The 16,456-nt window shown below is 49.8% G+C and overlaps 1 protein-coding gene across 1 annotated transcript in view; it reads left to right on the forward strand.

Annotated features, from left to right (window-relative positions):
- ETNK1 (ethanolamine kinase 1) overlaps positions 1 to 16,456 on the forward strand; it is a 408,601-nt gene that overhangs the window by 191,588 nt on the left and 200,557 nt on the right. The window contains exon 5 of the mRNA XM_069628458.1: positions 7,319 to 7,402. Within this exon, the coding sequence (XP_069484559.1) occupies positions 7,319 to 7,402 (84 nt within the window). The remainder of the gene's footprint in view (positions 1 to 7,318; positions 7,403 to 16,456) is intronic.

The raw sequence follows: 16,456 nt of genomic DNA on the forward strand, positions 1-16,456 counted from the left end.
CAGCGAGAGGGTTCAGGACATGCTCTCTCAAGTTCCTCAGTATGTAGCCAGTCGAGAGGTGACGGTACGCAAAGCTCTGCGTTTGCTAGGGATGATGGTGTCATGCATATACCTGGTCCCCCATGCGCGGCTGCGCATGCGTCCCATGCAAGAGTGGCTCAACAGCCAGTGGTGTCAGGCCAGCGGACAATGGGAAGATCTGTTAGTTGTCTCTCCAGCCCTCGTTCTCTCTCTGCAGTGGTGGTCGAGGGAGAACCTCTTGAAGGGGAAAACCTTCACCACCCCCTGCAGTGGAAGCCACTCTTACGACAGACGCATCTCTCACAGGGTTGGGGGGGGGGGGCTCACCTGCTTCCACAGACAGCGCACGGAGTGTGGTCCCCTCAGGTAGCGTCCAACCATATAAACCGACTGGAGCTACTAGCAGTGTTCAAAGCATTGAAAGCCTTTCAGGAGCAACTGCAAGGGAAGACGGGGCTGGTCCTAACCGACAGCACAACAGCAATGTATTATCTGAACAAGCAGGGGGGGGCACTCACTCTCCAGGGCTATCCAAGCTGTCCCAAAACATCTGGATGTGGGCTCTCAAACACAAGATGTTCCTGATATCCTAACATGTTCCAGGGGATCTTCTGGCAGACGTACTCAGCAGAGATTTTACTCTGCCAGAAGAATACGAATGGCGTCTGCACGAAGACATTGTATCCAACGTCTTCGCAGAATGGGGGTTTCCAGAGATCGACCTATTCGCTACTCAGGAGAACGCCCAATGCCCAGATTACGCCTCCAGGTACCCCCAGAACCGATCCAAGGGGGAACGGTCTCTGGATAACTTGGTCAGGGAAATTTGTTAACGCTTCCCACCCCCCCCCCCCCCCCCCGACTCCCCTTCTGAACAAGATAGTGCACAAGATGCACCAGGAACAAGTCACCATGATTCTGGTGGCTCCCATGTGGGCCCGCCAACCCTGGTTCACGCACCTGATGGAATTGTCCCTCTCCCCAACAGTCAAGCTGCCCTGCCCGTACAACATGTTGTCTCAGGACAGGGGGGAAGACTCTGCACCCATGCCCACAAACTCTGTACTTAGCAGCCTGGCTCCTGAAGTCATAGAGTTTGGACATCTGCAACTCCCGCAAAGATGCATGAACATACTGAGGGAGGCAAGAAAGCCTAACACACGTTATTGCTATGCCAGCAAATGGAAACGTTTTGTCATTTGGTGCAGTTCCAAAGGCGTCAATCCCACCGATTGCTCGCCTTCACACATTGTGTTATATCTAACCCATCTATTGGACTCTGGGTTAGTCTTCAATTCCTTAAAGGTTCACCTAGCGGTGTTGTCAGCCTACACCACGTCATAAAGTGTCGTGGTGACAAATACCTGTGATTAAAGCCTTTATGGAAGGGGTTAAAAGAATTTATCCCCCCATCACTCACCCAGCTCCTGGGTGGGATCTAAACGTGGTTTTAACTAGGCTCATGGGACCCCCTTTTGAGCCTATGCATAAAGCTAGTCTGAAAGACCTGACTTACAAGACAGCCTTTCTAGTAGCTATCACTTCTATCAGAAGAGTTGGCGAACTACAGGCCCTCTCGGTCTTGGACCCCTTTGTTACAGTCCACAAAGATAAAGTATTTCTGCGCACTCATCCCAGATTTGCGCCGAAATTTATTTCAAAGTTCCATGTGAACCAGTCCATCGAATTACCCACGTTCTTCCAGAGACCTACTAACGTGGCCAAAAGAAGCCTTTACACACTAGATGTGCGCAGGGCAGTCATGTTCTACATGGCTAGAACTAAACCACTGAGGAAAACTAAACAATTCTTTGTTTCAGTGGCAGCTGGTAGAGAAGGGGGACCCCGTCTCTAAATCAGCAATATCAAGGTGGATTGTCAACTGCATCACACTGTTACACTCTTGCAAAGAGAGAACTGCCCTTCAAGCCTAGAGCACGTTCTACTCGAGGCACTGGGGCATTCATAGCATTCATTGCAAATGTTCCTCTAGAGTCCATTTGCAAAGCGGCAACCTGGAGTTCTGTACACACCTTTACAAAACACTATTACCTAGACACTCCTTCTAGGTCTGATTCTCAGGTGGGACAAGCAGTACTAAGACATCTTTTTTTCTACTGTTCCTTCTCACAACCCACCTCCAACTCCGGGTACTGCTCGCTAGTCTATGCACAGCATGTGATTCTAAGCAGATTAACAAGCATCAGAAGACATGCATTACTTACCGTAAAAGCATTTCTGATGATTGTATCTGCTTAGATTCACATGCGCCCTCCCTGCCTCCCCGCTCGGGGTGGAAGGACTTACTACTTTCTCTCTTTATGTACTCACTCACTATAGCCTCGGGCTCCCTCATGTCAGAAAAAATACAATCGGAGGGACCTCGGCGCGTGAGGGATTTTGGGTACTACACACGTCACGATAGGGATAGTGTTTCAGACACGCCTATGCCAACGTCCCCTTTCGGTCCCCCGAAAGACGAGATGCAATACTCCGCGGTTACCACTGGATGTCCGACCATATGCACAGCATGTGAATCTAAGCATATACAATCATCAGAAATGCTTTTACGGTAAGTAATTGTAAAGACTGGTGGGGGTGTCTGTACTTCCGCTGTCTATATGGTAGAGGAGAGGCACAGAGGACCCCAGCCAAGATTCTCTATTGTGGTAGCAATGGACGAGCAATCAAGGCCTAGCTTCTCAGGAGGTGATGGGGGCTGGTTCTTAAGTACAGTGAAGTCCCCGAACCCCCACAAAGGAATATCCACACACTGTATTACTGAAAACAGTCTTTATATAATTAATATTCAAAGGTATGTACACGATCACAATAACGCACTTTGTACTCGGAAGTCAATAATGATAAATATATACACGTCTAGAGTGGTACCACTAATGTTATCAAATCTCATTAAAGTGCATCAACTGTACAGTTAAAATGTCACACAGATCAATAACGAGTAAACCAGCAATGGAGATGGGCAGGAACGTAAAAAGGTTGAAACAATAGGCAGAATACTGGCCCCGTACCCTGGACACAGTTCTGTGTGGAGATCCCCCCACCTGGGCAACCTGTAAAATAAGATATATCGCACAAGCCCAGTCCATATGTTCAATAGTCTCACTTCTTCCTATTAAGGTTTTACCCCCCCCCCAATGTACCTGGTGGAGTAGAGTTCTCCGACGATGCACCGACCGATCCTTCTTGAGTGCCTCCCTTTCAGGCGGGAGCCACGGATTGTCGAGAGGTGTCGGGGAACTTGGCGTTCGGTGTCAGGGAATCGACGGCCCTTCTTGAGTGCCCTCCCTTTAAGGCAGGAGTCACGGGGTCATTGAACGTCCGACGGTGAACAGGGTGAACTACGGCAGGGAAGTGGCAGCTTCGTTCCTAGCGGTGCTCGTCGATGACAGAGCGTTGGCGTCCTGCAGGGAAGAGGCGTGCGGGGCACCTCGATGACGATAGTTCTGGACCGCAAAGAGATGATGAACTGTGGCCCAGCAAGGGTGTCGAGTCGTCGGCATCTCTGCGGTCTTTAGGTGGCGGGAAACTGACCGGTGGATTCTCCTCGATGCGTCGACGGTCGGGCCTTCTCCAGCAGGAGGCAAGCGGATGCCGATGCAGACGAGGGCGTCCGATGATAAATGAAGTTCTTAGGCAAACGTGAGCACGGCAGCTCCGGTCGGCGACGGCGGTCGTCGACAGTGGCGGACAACAGTCAGAGTGCTTCTCCATGGAGTTCCGCAGCAGTCCCCGTATCGGGTCGGCAGCCTGTCAAAGGTCTGTCTACCAGGGAGCGTTGGCAAAGATCAGCTGTGCACAATGATACCTCGTAGCTCGGGAAGAGGGCGCCTTACCAGGTCCTCTCTGGGTCAGTCCTTGGAGGCACAGCAGCTTTCAGATTGTGAAGGAGAGCAACAGCAATTGTTCTCGTCCAGCAGGGCTTCAAGGTCAAGCGTCAGTTAATCCAGTTACTCGTCGTAGTGGACTTCAGCTTCTGAACACGATTCCTAGCAGTGAGTGGTCCCCAGATATACTGTTGATCTCCCATTCATTCCGCTGGGTCACACTCAAGCATCCAATCACGACTACGGGCATTCAGGCAGGCAGGCAGGCAGCCAATCAGGCGCACGAGGTATTCAGGCCATTCACTTCTCTCCAGACACTCACAACAAGTTATGTGTATTGGGACAAGTACCGAGCCATTCAACACACTCCAAGCTGCATTCATACCGGTTTCGGGCAGGGTTGTCTCAGTCATTGTGTCAACCACCAGATACTAGACACCCACAACACAGAATGCATGTTCGTCACACTCTATTCACCCAGGTCCCACCCCCAGGAGGTACCCACAACATACATCACCGGGAAGGCTCCAGCCAGTCTGACTGGGCCTTCAGAACAACACCATACATGGCACTTCCATCCAACAGCCAGTCAGGGGGAAGGGACAGAGTCCGGGCTTCCCAGGACTTTGGGAAAACAAGGTAATGGGTAATAGAAAGCAAGAGGCCACCGGGGCCATCTTGTTTTCCATCAGGGATCAACTGATCCCAATGGCAGGGCCGGGGTATCCCAAAATGGAGGATACTCCGCGCACCTGTCAAATTCAGCATGGAGCTGCCACCAGCCCATACCCTGCTCTGTGGGCCACCGACAGGTGCCCAAAAACATACACTAGGGACACAGGGTTGTACCCCCACCCATGAGTGCCATAAGGGTATCCCACGGGTCCATTCACCAAACCAAAAGAGAGAGCTGCACCGCCAGGAGTCCCACATGAAATCCTGCAAGTAAAACACGACGGAACACACAATGAAAAGCAGTAAAGGACAAGGATACGGAGGCCCTGTCCCTCCGATGCATTTCCAGCATCACAGTAATGCATGTCATTCTATTCATTCCTTTAGTCACAGACTGGGCCTCATTTCAACTATGGCGGTACGGTAACAACGGTGCCAGTAAGCTACCCTGCACCGTTGCTACCATACCACCATAGTAAGAGTTGTGTTCGCGGGTGCCTGACAGCCCGCCAGGTCCGAACTGGCAGGCCATGCGGTACCCGCGAGCACAGCTCGTCGGATGCACCGGCACCGTTGTTAACGGTGCCGGTGCAGCCTAGCTCCCCATACCCATTGAGCCCTATGGGGCTCAAATGGGAATGGGGATCTACTGGTACCGGCACCCGCGAAAGGGCAATTATCAGGTCCGCCTTACTCGGCATGACCCGGTAATTGCCCATTCGCGGGTGCCAGACCCGGATGCAACTCCGGTGGCAGCCATGCCGGTTTTACCGGCACAGCTACCGCCAGGGTTGTAATGAGGCCCACTGTTTCAATAGTACTCAAGGGGGTGCTTTGTGTTAAAATGTAAGTAAATTGTGATATATTCAGTAACAATGGTCAAAATGACTTACTGCATAGTTAAGTAACTCATCAAACTGGTCCACATTGGCCAAAATGGTGGCCCATTTTGACTGGCCCACACTAGCATTTTACATTTTTGGTACAGGTATTGCCCTATAGGCCAGTCCGAGCCTGGCGGCTCATCCATAATGGCGAGGGGGCGCCCACCCGGTGGCCAATCACACATTATGGAGGAGCTAAGGAGCCAGCCCAGTGAAACAGTGAGCACTCCCTCAGCTGCTTTTTCCAGCTGATGGAGTGCTCCTGGGCTGGCTGAACTGTCAAAGGGAAACAATGTTTCCCTTTGACCGTTCAGTTTAGAGCCCCAGCCGCACATGCTCACTGAGCCATGCAAGTGCTGGGGCGTTTTGCTTCGCCAGCATTGCATAGCTCATTGGAAATGCTGGCTGGGGCACTGCATGTCTCCTATGTCCGAGGGGGAGCTCCTGCACCTCTTCGCACATACAGACCAAGCAGCCTGGAGAAGGGCGTTTCAGCACCCACACGCAGGCCAATGCAGAAGGTATGTTCATTGTTTTTATTTAAATGTGTATGGATGCGTTTATGCTTATGTTATGAGTGAGTGTATGGTGATGGATGCTCTTGTGAATGATAGTGATTGCTGTATGAATGTGCAGCGCCTTGCATACACACAATCATGTTGATTGTGTTCAGTCCGGTGGGGCCCAGGGGACAGGGATGGTATCTTTTTACTGAACATCTATTATAGATGTCCAGTAAAAAAATGTCATGCCCCCTGGGCCCCCCAGCACCAATTGCAAACTGTTTGGGTATTTACCCATTTTTTGTTAAAAGTATGCTCTACAATGCAACATTTTAACCCATTTAAAAAACATTCACAGGGGGGAACCCCCCCTTGAACCTCCATTTATTGGTTCGGGCTCCCTCACTATGCTCGGTCGCTATGGCATTTTTGGGGGAAACGGTTATGCTCCTCCACTTAAAAAAAAAAAATCACCAGCCGCCACTGGTCCTCAGACTGTGTTGGGAATGGGATGGGGGGGAACCCAGGGACTATGGTGAGAGCACAATGGGCGGGAACCATGGGATAGTGGTGGGAGCAGAGTGGGGAGAGCCCAGGATGTGTGATGAGGTGGGGAGAGACCAGGGATAGGGTAGGAGTTGGGATGAGGGAGCCCAGCGACTGTGATGGGAGCAGGTGACGCGCGCAATATATACTGTCCATTTGGCATTTCTGGGCGATCCCGACCTGCCAAAATTTTGCTCAGGGGGGCCCCGGCCAAAAAAGTTTGAAGACCACTGCTCTAACCCTTTTCCCAATAAAAATGTTCTGCAGCATTTATTAGGCCCATAACGCCCGGTACGGCCCTCACCACAGGTAGACCGTCTCATTTTCATTTACCATTATGGCTAACGGGTGTTGTAAAACCATCCTGATGGTTCTACAACACCGGTCTTCGAAATGTGCCATTTTGGCAGCATTTCGCTTCTCGCCGTGGTCTGACTCTGCTATATGCCTGCTGTTCCCACAAAAGGGTTTCATAATAATAAAGTAGAGTGCATTTATTGTGTTTAAATGGCTTACATTGTGCAATATAAAATGGGTGAATTGATGTAAACAGGCGGGTTTAGGGAATATTGACCAACGGCTTTGGTTCTAGAGACAATGAAGATAAATATGCAAAGATAGCCTTAACTATTTTTGTCTTTTAAAACTGTACATAATATTTTCTAACACATATTCTATGCAGGGAGAAATCTACTGACTCAAAATAGATGTATCGTTTTGCAAAATATAATTTCATGATTTTTGTATTCATTTCAGAAGTGTGAAACTGGGAAACAATGCTGGAAATTTAGATTGCATTTTGATTTCGAAATTCTGAAAGGTTCAATTTTCTTTTACACAGGTGACGTTCAGTTTATAGATTATGAATATTCTGGCTACAATTATCAAGCTTACGACATTGGAAATCATTTCAATGAATTTGCAGGTACATTTTTTAATTGGTTCAATATTTGTTGTATTTCATAATGGCAATTCGAATTGAATATATGTTGATGTGTTTTAGGCAAAAATATGTGCCAATAAGGCTTTAAGTACTTTAGAAATAAAAGCCATTTTGCATGGTAGCAGTCCATCATCCATGACAAACAGGCTTGTGTTACAGCTTGGACGGACAGAATATTATTTCTTTATCCTGAGAGCTTCAGTAATGATCATGAACCAGAGGGGGGTACTCGTGCATTTTCACAAGCGAAATATTGCGAAAGCAGATTTAACATGAACTATTCCCACATCTGGACATGTATATATTGGAATAAAGTACCCCCTCCCCGACTATATGTTATACGAATTTTGAAAGCTGTGACCCAATAAACGAACAAGACCAAAGGCAGAGTTCCTTATAAGGCGACAGAACTCCATGGTGACTTGGAATAACCTTTTGTCTACAAAAGGAGAGAATACCTGGCCATACACAGTCATCCCTTTAATAACTGGCCTCTAGCACAATGTACTGTACGATCTTCCAATTGCTGATGCATATAATCAGTGTAGTCTTTTTATATTAAAAATAAATAACATGAAGCTTCTTATGTGTTGAAGAAAAATTGTTTAAAACTTATCTAGAAACGTTTTTATTTTGTGCTTTAAAATAAGCAATATCATGCAGATTCTTGCTCTCATGTGCTAAATTCTACCATGCACAAAATAACAATGCTACCATTAACAGCTCTGTCAGTTAATGGCTGTAAAGTGTCACAGAAAGCAATTTTAGAAGAACAGAATTTGTAAAAAAAAAATGTGTATGCTTTAAGTACTGCAGTGGTAGCTGAAATTATGCACTGTGCTGCTTCAAGCAGCAGACTTTGTAATGTCACATTTGAAGCATAATGACCGATTACATAGCAGGATCGCTGTCATTTTCTTATTCCAGATCAATAGTGATGTCCTAACTAGCCTGTAATAGGATTTCTTTATCCAGCATTGGATCTTTCATAACATGATATGATACAAGTCATTAACGCGCCTGTACACAAGTGTTTCTAGGCACGACAAGGGAGGGAAGACAGAGGTAGGACAAAACAAACGATCTTACTAGGCCTTGTGTCATTCAGATCGTGCAAGTGTGTAACGCAAAAGTGCAGGGGACATGGGAGAGGGGAAGTGCAAGGGGAATTAAAGGGGGGGGGGAGTGCAGCCAGGGCAGCGCGGCTCTGGCTAAGTGCATAAGTGCAAGGAGGCAGGAGACTGTAGGGTTCCAGAAAAAGCCCCTAAGTGCATGGTAGGCCTGGAGGCAGCGTATTAGCCCAGTTGGAGCTTGGTACCAGTGAGGATATGAGGGTAGCCAGGCAACCAGTAAGTGCAGCATACCGGTTGTTCAGCAGGGGAGCGGGAGAGCTAAAGCAGAAGCGAAAAGGAAGGTCTTGACCTGCTTCTGGAACTTCAGGTGGTCCGGCTCAAGTCTGAGAGGAGCGGGGAGGCCATTCCAGAGGGAAGCACCTGCACGGGAGAGAGTTCTACCCCCACTCTCTGCCTGGAGAAGCGCCTGACCCTCAGCGAGCTGGAAGTGGCTGAGCAATGCTTGAATTATTCCCTGTTAGACTGCATTCCCTGGTATATATAATATCGCATACACCACAATGGACGTTACTAACTAATAAAGCCTTGAAGGATTCCTTTTTGCAGCCTACCCATCTCATTTTGGTATGTTTTGCACCTAACCAATGAGGTGGCCGGGCTTTAGCTTCACACCAGGCAGTCGTCTTCAGATTTTTCACTGCATTACAGTGATTAGGGAATCCTCAGAGCTCCCGGAGCTTTCTTTCAATCAAAAGGTTATTTTTTCACTATTTTTCAACCATCTACAGATTTGTTGGGAAGGTTTACACTTAATCTACCAACTGGTGTATTTTTTAGCTACTAGTTGCTTTTCTTGACTCAGAAAACGTTGATAGGCTTGTCTTCACTTGGCTCCTCATGGCCATGGCTGAGGTAAGCAGGGTAGATACTTCTAGAATTACAAAAATATCCCTTTTCAAGGATTGCACAAGTACAAAGACACAAGTTTTTATACAAGACCCTCACCGACCATTCATCTATTGTCTACATCCTCATGACAGTCTTATGACATATACCAGACATCCATTGCCTACCTCCACTCCCCCTAACCCCCACCGAGGGACGAGATGGAATCGGATACGGCAGCGACTGGCATGGGTGACAACGGTGGAGTGGATCTCCTGTCCCTGCCACCCAGAGCCTCAACGCCCAACGAGATTAGCTCGTTTTACGCCATGATATTGCAGGCCTCGGAGTTGTTCCAACTGACTGCAGAGGAAATGAAGGAGGGCTTCCTGTGCCTGCGCTGGGAGGCTAAGAGGAAGACTATGCTGTCTATCCCGCTGTTGGATGACATTTGGGACGAGGGACTGTCCCTCATGAAGAACCTGTCCTCGGCCCCGGCGAGGAGGGACTGGTATGAGAAGTACAGGGTGGCGGATTCTGCACCCAAGTGCTTGAGATCACAGCCTTCCCTGGATTTGGTGGTCTCGGTGGCGGCTAGGAAGAAGTCTGCAGGCTCAGCTGCGTGGACATCCTCCTCACCCCCCCCAGGACAGCGAGGGGAAAGAAGCTGGACGCCATGGGACAACGACCATCAAGGCTGCCAATGTCCTCGCCAATGTGGCTTGTTAAAACAGGGAGCTTTGATTCAAGACTGCTCCCCTCCTGGACTTTTGGCCCGTCGACAATAGAGCGGAAGCACTGGAGATTGAGCAAAAAGGCGAGGTGGCGTCAGAACATGCCATCACAGTGGCCACGGACATCGCCGACTCGGGGTTCCTCCAGATGGGCAACAGTGTTTGCCTTTGTCGGCGGGGCCGTTTGAAGGCCACTAACATCCGCCAGGATGTACAGCCCTTCGATGGGGATAACTTGTTTGGCAAGACTGTGGATGACTATCTCCAGGCCATCAAGGCAGATACAGAGACAGCGCTCTTTGTGCAAGCTTCAGCAGCAACGGCCATCTTTTTGGACCTCCGGAGGAAAGTCCCAGGGTTCCTCCAAAGGCTTTGGTGGCTTTGCGTCATCCTACCATCAACCGTCCTGCTCTACGACCCAGGAGGCCTACAGGGGCCGCAGCAAGCCCGGAGGAGGTTGCCGCCGTCGCCAAGGTTCCGAAGACGGCTCCTCCAAGGCGAAGCAGGACTGAACCGGCCGGGACATCAGGCCACCACCCGCGCACCCCGGAGGGAGGCCGGCTGGTGAACTTCTTCGGCATGTGGAAGAACATCTCTACCGACTGTTGGGTGCTGGATGCGCTGGTCCACAGACACACTCTGGGATTCCTACGGAAGTGTCTGCGTATACCACCCGTGGCCAGGCATTAAAAACCACATCCCCCAGCTTCTGCTGGAGCGGCGGGCCATGTTGAAAAAGGGTGCGATAGAATTCGTTAAAAAGGGGCTCAGAGTGTACTCTCGGTACTTCCTTGTGAAGAAGAAGAAGACTTTCACATCCACAAGGGGCACCCCAAGTCCCTGTGGTTCAAGGGCAGCACTATCAGTTCAAGGCCCTTCCATTCGGTTTAAAGTTGGCGCCAATGGTGTTCACCAAGTGCTTGGCACCTGTAGTGGCGCGGCTACGTCTCTAAAGGATCCACATTTACTCCTACCTGACGACTGGCTCATCTGAGCGAAATCGAGGGAGATTGCCTTCGCTCACATGGCAGAAACCGTCTGGCTGCTGATGGAACTGGGGTTCTCTGTGAACTATGCAAAGTCTTGCTTGGTGCCATCACAAGACGCGCTGTTCCTGGGGTCCCGACTCAACACAGTGTTGTGCCTGGCTTCTCCGTCGGAGGAGAGGATAGCGGCCATCCTGTGCAAGGTGCAACGGCTGTTGACCGTGAAGATCGCAAGGGTGAGGTCCATCAAATCCCTTCTCGGCATGATGTCGTCATGCATATACCTCGTTCGACTGTGCAGGCTGCGATGCGCCCACTGCAAGAGTACCTCGACGTCCAGTGGATCCAGGTATCGGGAAGCTTCGAGGACAGGATCTCTCTCAATGAGATGTTCCGTCAAGCAATAAGGTGGTGGGGTGTCCACGCACATCTGGTGGCAGGCACGGACTTCCATGATGGACGCCTCCCTGGAAGGATGGGGCGCTCACATCGGAGATCTCCACGCAAGAGGCCTGTGGCTGCCGGAGGAGAACTTGTTACATATCAACCTTCTACAGTATTTTGGGCCCTCAAGTCGTTTGTTCCATCCCTCAAAGGCAAGGTGGTACAGGTCTTCCATCCCTCAAAGGCAAGGTGGTACAGGTCTTCCATCCCTCAAAGGCAAGGTGGTACAGGTCTTCACGGACAACACCACCACGATGTTCTACAGCCGGACGCAGAGTGGCACGAGATCCCTAGAACTCTCTAGAGAGGTGCAAGACCTATGGCACTGGACCGTGGCCCAGGGGATATTTCTCGTCCCGTTTAACCTGGAGGGAGTGAAGAACATCATCGCTGACTCCCTCAGCAGGGAGCTGCGCTCGTGCAACGAGTGGGAGCTTTGGCAGGATCAAGTGGATCTTCTGTTCTGACGATGGGGCAGTCCCCACATCGATCTCTTTGCGACAGCGACAAACACCAAATGCCTTTGCCAGCAGGATTCCCCAGCTGGGGAGCATGGGGAATGCATTCTTTTTCCCCTGGGACTGCTTGTTCCTTTATGCGTCCCCACCTTTGCTGTTGCTTCTGTGACTCATCCATCAACTCAGACGGTCCCGGTGCAGGATGATCCTCGTCGCACCGGCGTGGCCGAGACATATGGTAGCCGGACCTAATGGACATGTCGGTGTCCCCTCGAGTCAAACTTCCGGCGGCCGCACATCTTCTCACCAGAGAAGGAGGCCCGATTCTGCATCATGACCCAAGGTCGCTGAACTTGCAGGCCTGGCTCCTGCAGCACTAGAATTCGGAGGATACGAGATCCCAGCGGACTGCAAGGAGGTACTTACCAAGGTCAGGGCTTCGTCTACGTTGAAGTGCTACGGACAAAAGTGGAAGTGGTTCACCGTCTGGTGCCGTGCACAGAAGATAAACTCTCTATGCCCCTCAGGTTCTGCCGTACTTGGTGTCGCTGGACAAAGCAGGACTAGCACACGCTTCCATCAAGATTCATCTGGCGGCTATCTCCTGCTACACCAGAACTCCGGGGTGGTCGTCGCTGTGGTTGCACCGCCTGGTCAAGGAGTTCATGAAGGACTTTTCCGCTTGTTCCTGCCGGTGAAGGCTCTGGCCCTGGCGTGGGAGCTCAATGTGGTGCTGATTAGGCCCATGGGTCCTCCGTTTGAGCCTATGCATTCAGCGCCACTGATTCTTATCGTGGAAGACGGCATTTCTTGTGGCCATCACCTCCGCACGACGAGTAGGCGAGATCCAGGCCCTCTCCTGTAAACCTCCATACTTAACATTTCACGAAACAAGGGTAGTGCTGCGGATGCACCCCTCCTTCATGCAGGCTTTCATCTAAACGATCCCTTGGTGTTACCTGTTTTCTTCCCGTCGCCGGCTGAGAGGACTTTGCACTCGCTAGATGTGGATAGAGCGCTGAGGTTTTACGTGGACCGCACGAAGAGTTTCCGGAAGACATCACAGCTTTTTGTGAACTTTGGTCTTGTGAACCAAGGGAATGCTCTCTCCATGGCTTCCATTTCCAGGTGGCTCTCCGGCTGCATCACCCATTGTCAAAGGATGGCAAACCGACCGTTGCCCGGCCGTCCGTGAGCCCATTCGACCAAAGCGATCGCTGCAACTACAGCGTTCAGGTCTGTGCTCCTCTGGACATCTGCAGGGCTGCTGCATGGAGGTCGATGCACACCTTCACGAGATTCTACTGCATCGACCGGGATTCCAAGGAGTACAGAGTCCGCTAAGCAGTGCTGCGCAGCCTGGTCGCTTGAAGGTGCGCCTGGTGAGGAGGTAAGAGATGCTTAATGTTGAGCCTTGCCACTTCCTGTCATTGTGCATGTGTGTACTGCTATGTATTCTTTATTCATGAGCATGTGAATCCATGCCAGACCCCATGCTGGAGAAGGAACAAGTTACTTACCTGTAACTGTTCTCCTGCATGGGTCTGGCATGGATTCACATGCGAACCCTCCCGCCTACCCCTCTGCGGCTCTTCTCTTGGTCCTACTGCCACTTTACGTGCTACAAAATCTGAAGATGGCTGCCAGAGGAGGGGCTTGGGTAGAGGGCAGTCATTGGCTGGGGGCATTATGACCCAGAGACCAGTGATTGGTTGTTAGGAGAAAGACAGTTCAGAAACGAAACTGAAACTGATTTTTTTTCTTTACTGAGGATTCCCAGCCTGACGACTGCGAATGTTCATGAGCATGTGAATCCATGCCAAACCCATGCTGGAGAACAACAGTTACAGGTAAGTAACGTGTTCCTTAGTCTTGATGATTCTTGACGTAGTTTGTGCATTCTGTTTCCTCCGCTTGGTCCAATCTTGACTGTTCGTAGGCCAATGAACCGTATCTGGCTCTTGTCCTCCATTTGGTGATGTTGTTGCCAGTGGTTTGCCAAGGGTAGCTTTGGATCCTGTGAGTGGATACTGTTCAGGTGCTCCCTAATTATCACACGTATTTCTCAGATGGTGCTTCCTATATATATTCTCACATATACATATATCACATATTTGGTTCTGCAGTTTGTGTTCAGTAATTTTAAACGTTGGACAGCCTTTGAAGGTGGCAATTTGGGTTTGTGCCACATATTTGTGTATTGAGCATGTGCCACATTTTGTGAATCCAATTGGCGCATGTGCACTGAGCCAACCTTTGGCAGTTATATTTCTGTGCCAAAAAGGAAGGGCTCAATAAATTGCGCAATGTTGGCGCTCTGCTGAAAGATAGACTTTGGTATGCCGTGAGGCAGGGTCTATGTTCATCCATCATTAGTTCCCAATGCTTGGTTAGGATCTTTTGTACTTTGCAAATGTCTGTTCTATTGGGTTACAGATTTTATCGTAGTATATTTCGTTGTGGTTTTTCCTTTGGGCGTTAGAAGTGTTTCCCTTGGCATGGATAGTGTTTTGTTTTTTTTCCTTAGCAAGGTTCGATGATGAGTATCCTCTGTTGCGAAACCTATGGTCTTGTAGGTTGCATTCTTCTTCAAAGTGTGCCTCAGTATTGCAGTTGCGTCTGGCTCTGATGTATTCCCCTTGGGGAATGTTTTTGATGACCCTTTTCCTGTGACAGCTGCTTGCATGGAGTACTTAGTTCACTTCCGTGGGTTTCCGGTATGTCTTCGTAGTTAATTTTTCTGATGCTTGTTAATCTGCATAGAATCACATGCTGTGCATATGGTCCGACATCCAGTGGTAACCGCAGAGAATTGCATCTTGTATTTCGGGGACTGAAGGAGGACCTCGGCATAGGCGTGTCTGTAACACTATCCCTATCGTGACGTGTAGTGTACCCAAAAACCTTCACGCGCCGAGGTCCAACAGATTGATAATTGGTCACCCTATAGCAGAGCTCTTACATAAGACATTTTTTATCCTTTTTTATCCTAAACCGACTTATCGGTTATTCCCCCTTAAGTCATTTCGATGGCAAGAACCACTTCGACGAAGACTACGGGGCACTTGTCTATGGCAGTGGATTTCGGTGCATAAGATCTGGCGGCTGAAGCATCCACATGGCTGGGCTCTCTGGCCAGCCTTTACAGTCGGGTCAGGGTGGCCATATTTCCGTTTCCCCCTCTTTACCCTCTAGGTTTGGTCATCTTTCCCTTTTGCTATGGAAAGGACTCCTTTTAGGTTCTGCACCAAGTTTAGGGTCGTATACCCATTGAAGGACGAGCACAGGACGTGCAACTCCTGTCTCTCCTTAGATCACAACGAGAAGCGGTGTGCAGCTTGTAAACTTCTTCGGCCTAAAACCCTTAAGGAGCGCTGTGTAAAGCAGTGGGCCGCATATGGTATGTCGCAGGCGGAATCCTCTTCCCCCACCACCACACCCGCCAAAAGTGACGGGGGCACCTCTGATGACCAAACATCCGTTGCGGATGTGATAGACCTCGAGGCAGACACTTCTAGGTCTGCCACGCCCATCCCTGACCCTTCAAGGCCTGACTGATCTCGCCTCAGGGACAACACCCGGCGACAGGGGCGTGCAAAGACATTACACTAAACACACAACCCCTCTACCTATTTCGGTGGATTCCTCGGATCGTTCAGATCCAAAGCCTTCATCCGCAGCAGCGTTTGACGACTGGGCATCCCAAAACAAACAAGGACGCTACCCCTAAATCAAGTTTACACATCGAAGTGGTGCGAAATTTTGACGGTCCCGAAAGGCCCAGTAGGCCCAAAAACTAGGACTAGGCCTCGAGGCGAAAAAACCTACCGCTAGGCCCTCTAACGCCGCAGTAAGCAGTAAATCTACCGATAGACCTTCGGACCCACTATCGCATGCCGATTCGGCAGAAATTGAACACAGTATTGCTAGAATTTCTTCGCCGGTTGGGCTTACTCCTATTCTGTCGAAAAACATGGGTCAGGCCGCGGACAAATCTATAGATACGCCATGGCGCCCCGATTCTCGAATAACTACGAGGACAGTCAAGAGCCTCTTTCCAACACCCTGAATGACAAATCGTTTTTCCACCCGTAGGCCCTTCTAGTTCCTCTAAGTGGAAAACATTTTGAAGAGTGCATGCATTAGCTTGAGAAAATTATTTATTTTTCTGAACATCCTTCCCCGAAAAGATCTCGTGGAGAACCTAATTTTAAATCGGCTTCAGTTACAAGAGGATCAGCCCTTAGTCCCCAACCATCAGGAAGACCTCATTCAAATGGATACTTATCTGGCCATTTACAGTGAAGATGAAGAACCTTCCTTCCTGCAGGGCTACAATGAGGTCCAGGTGGACGGATGCCACGGACAATTGGGAAGAAACACACCAAGTGGGGATGGACCCATGGACACCCCCTCCCCCAAACAAGATCAGGAGACTGATGTTCTGTGCCTGGAT

This window comes from Ambystoma mexicanum, chromosome 12 (genome assembly GCF_040938575.1).
Source record: "Ambystoma mexicanum isolate Mex_15411 chromosome 12, UKY_AmexF1_1, whole genome shotgun sequence".
Classification (NCBI taxonomy): Eukaryota; Metazoa; Chordata; class Amphibia; order Caudata; family Ambystomatidae; genus Ambystoma; species Ambystoma mexicanum.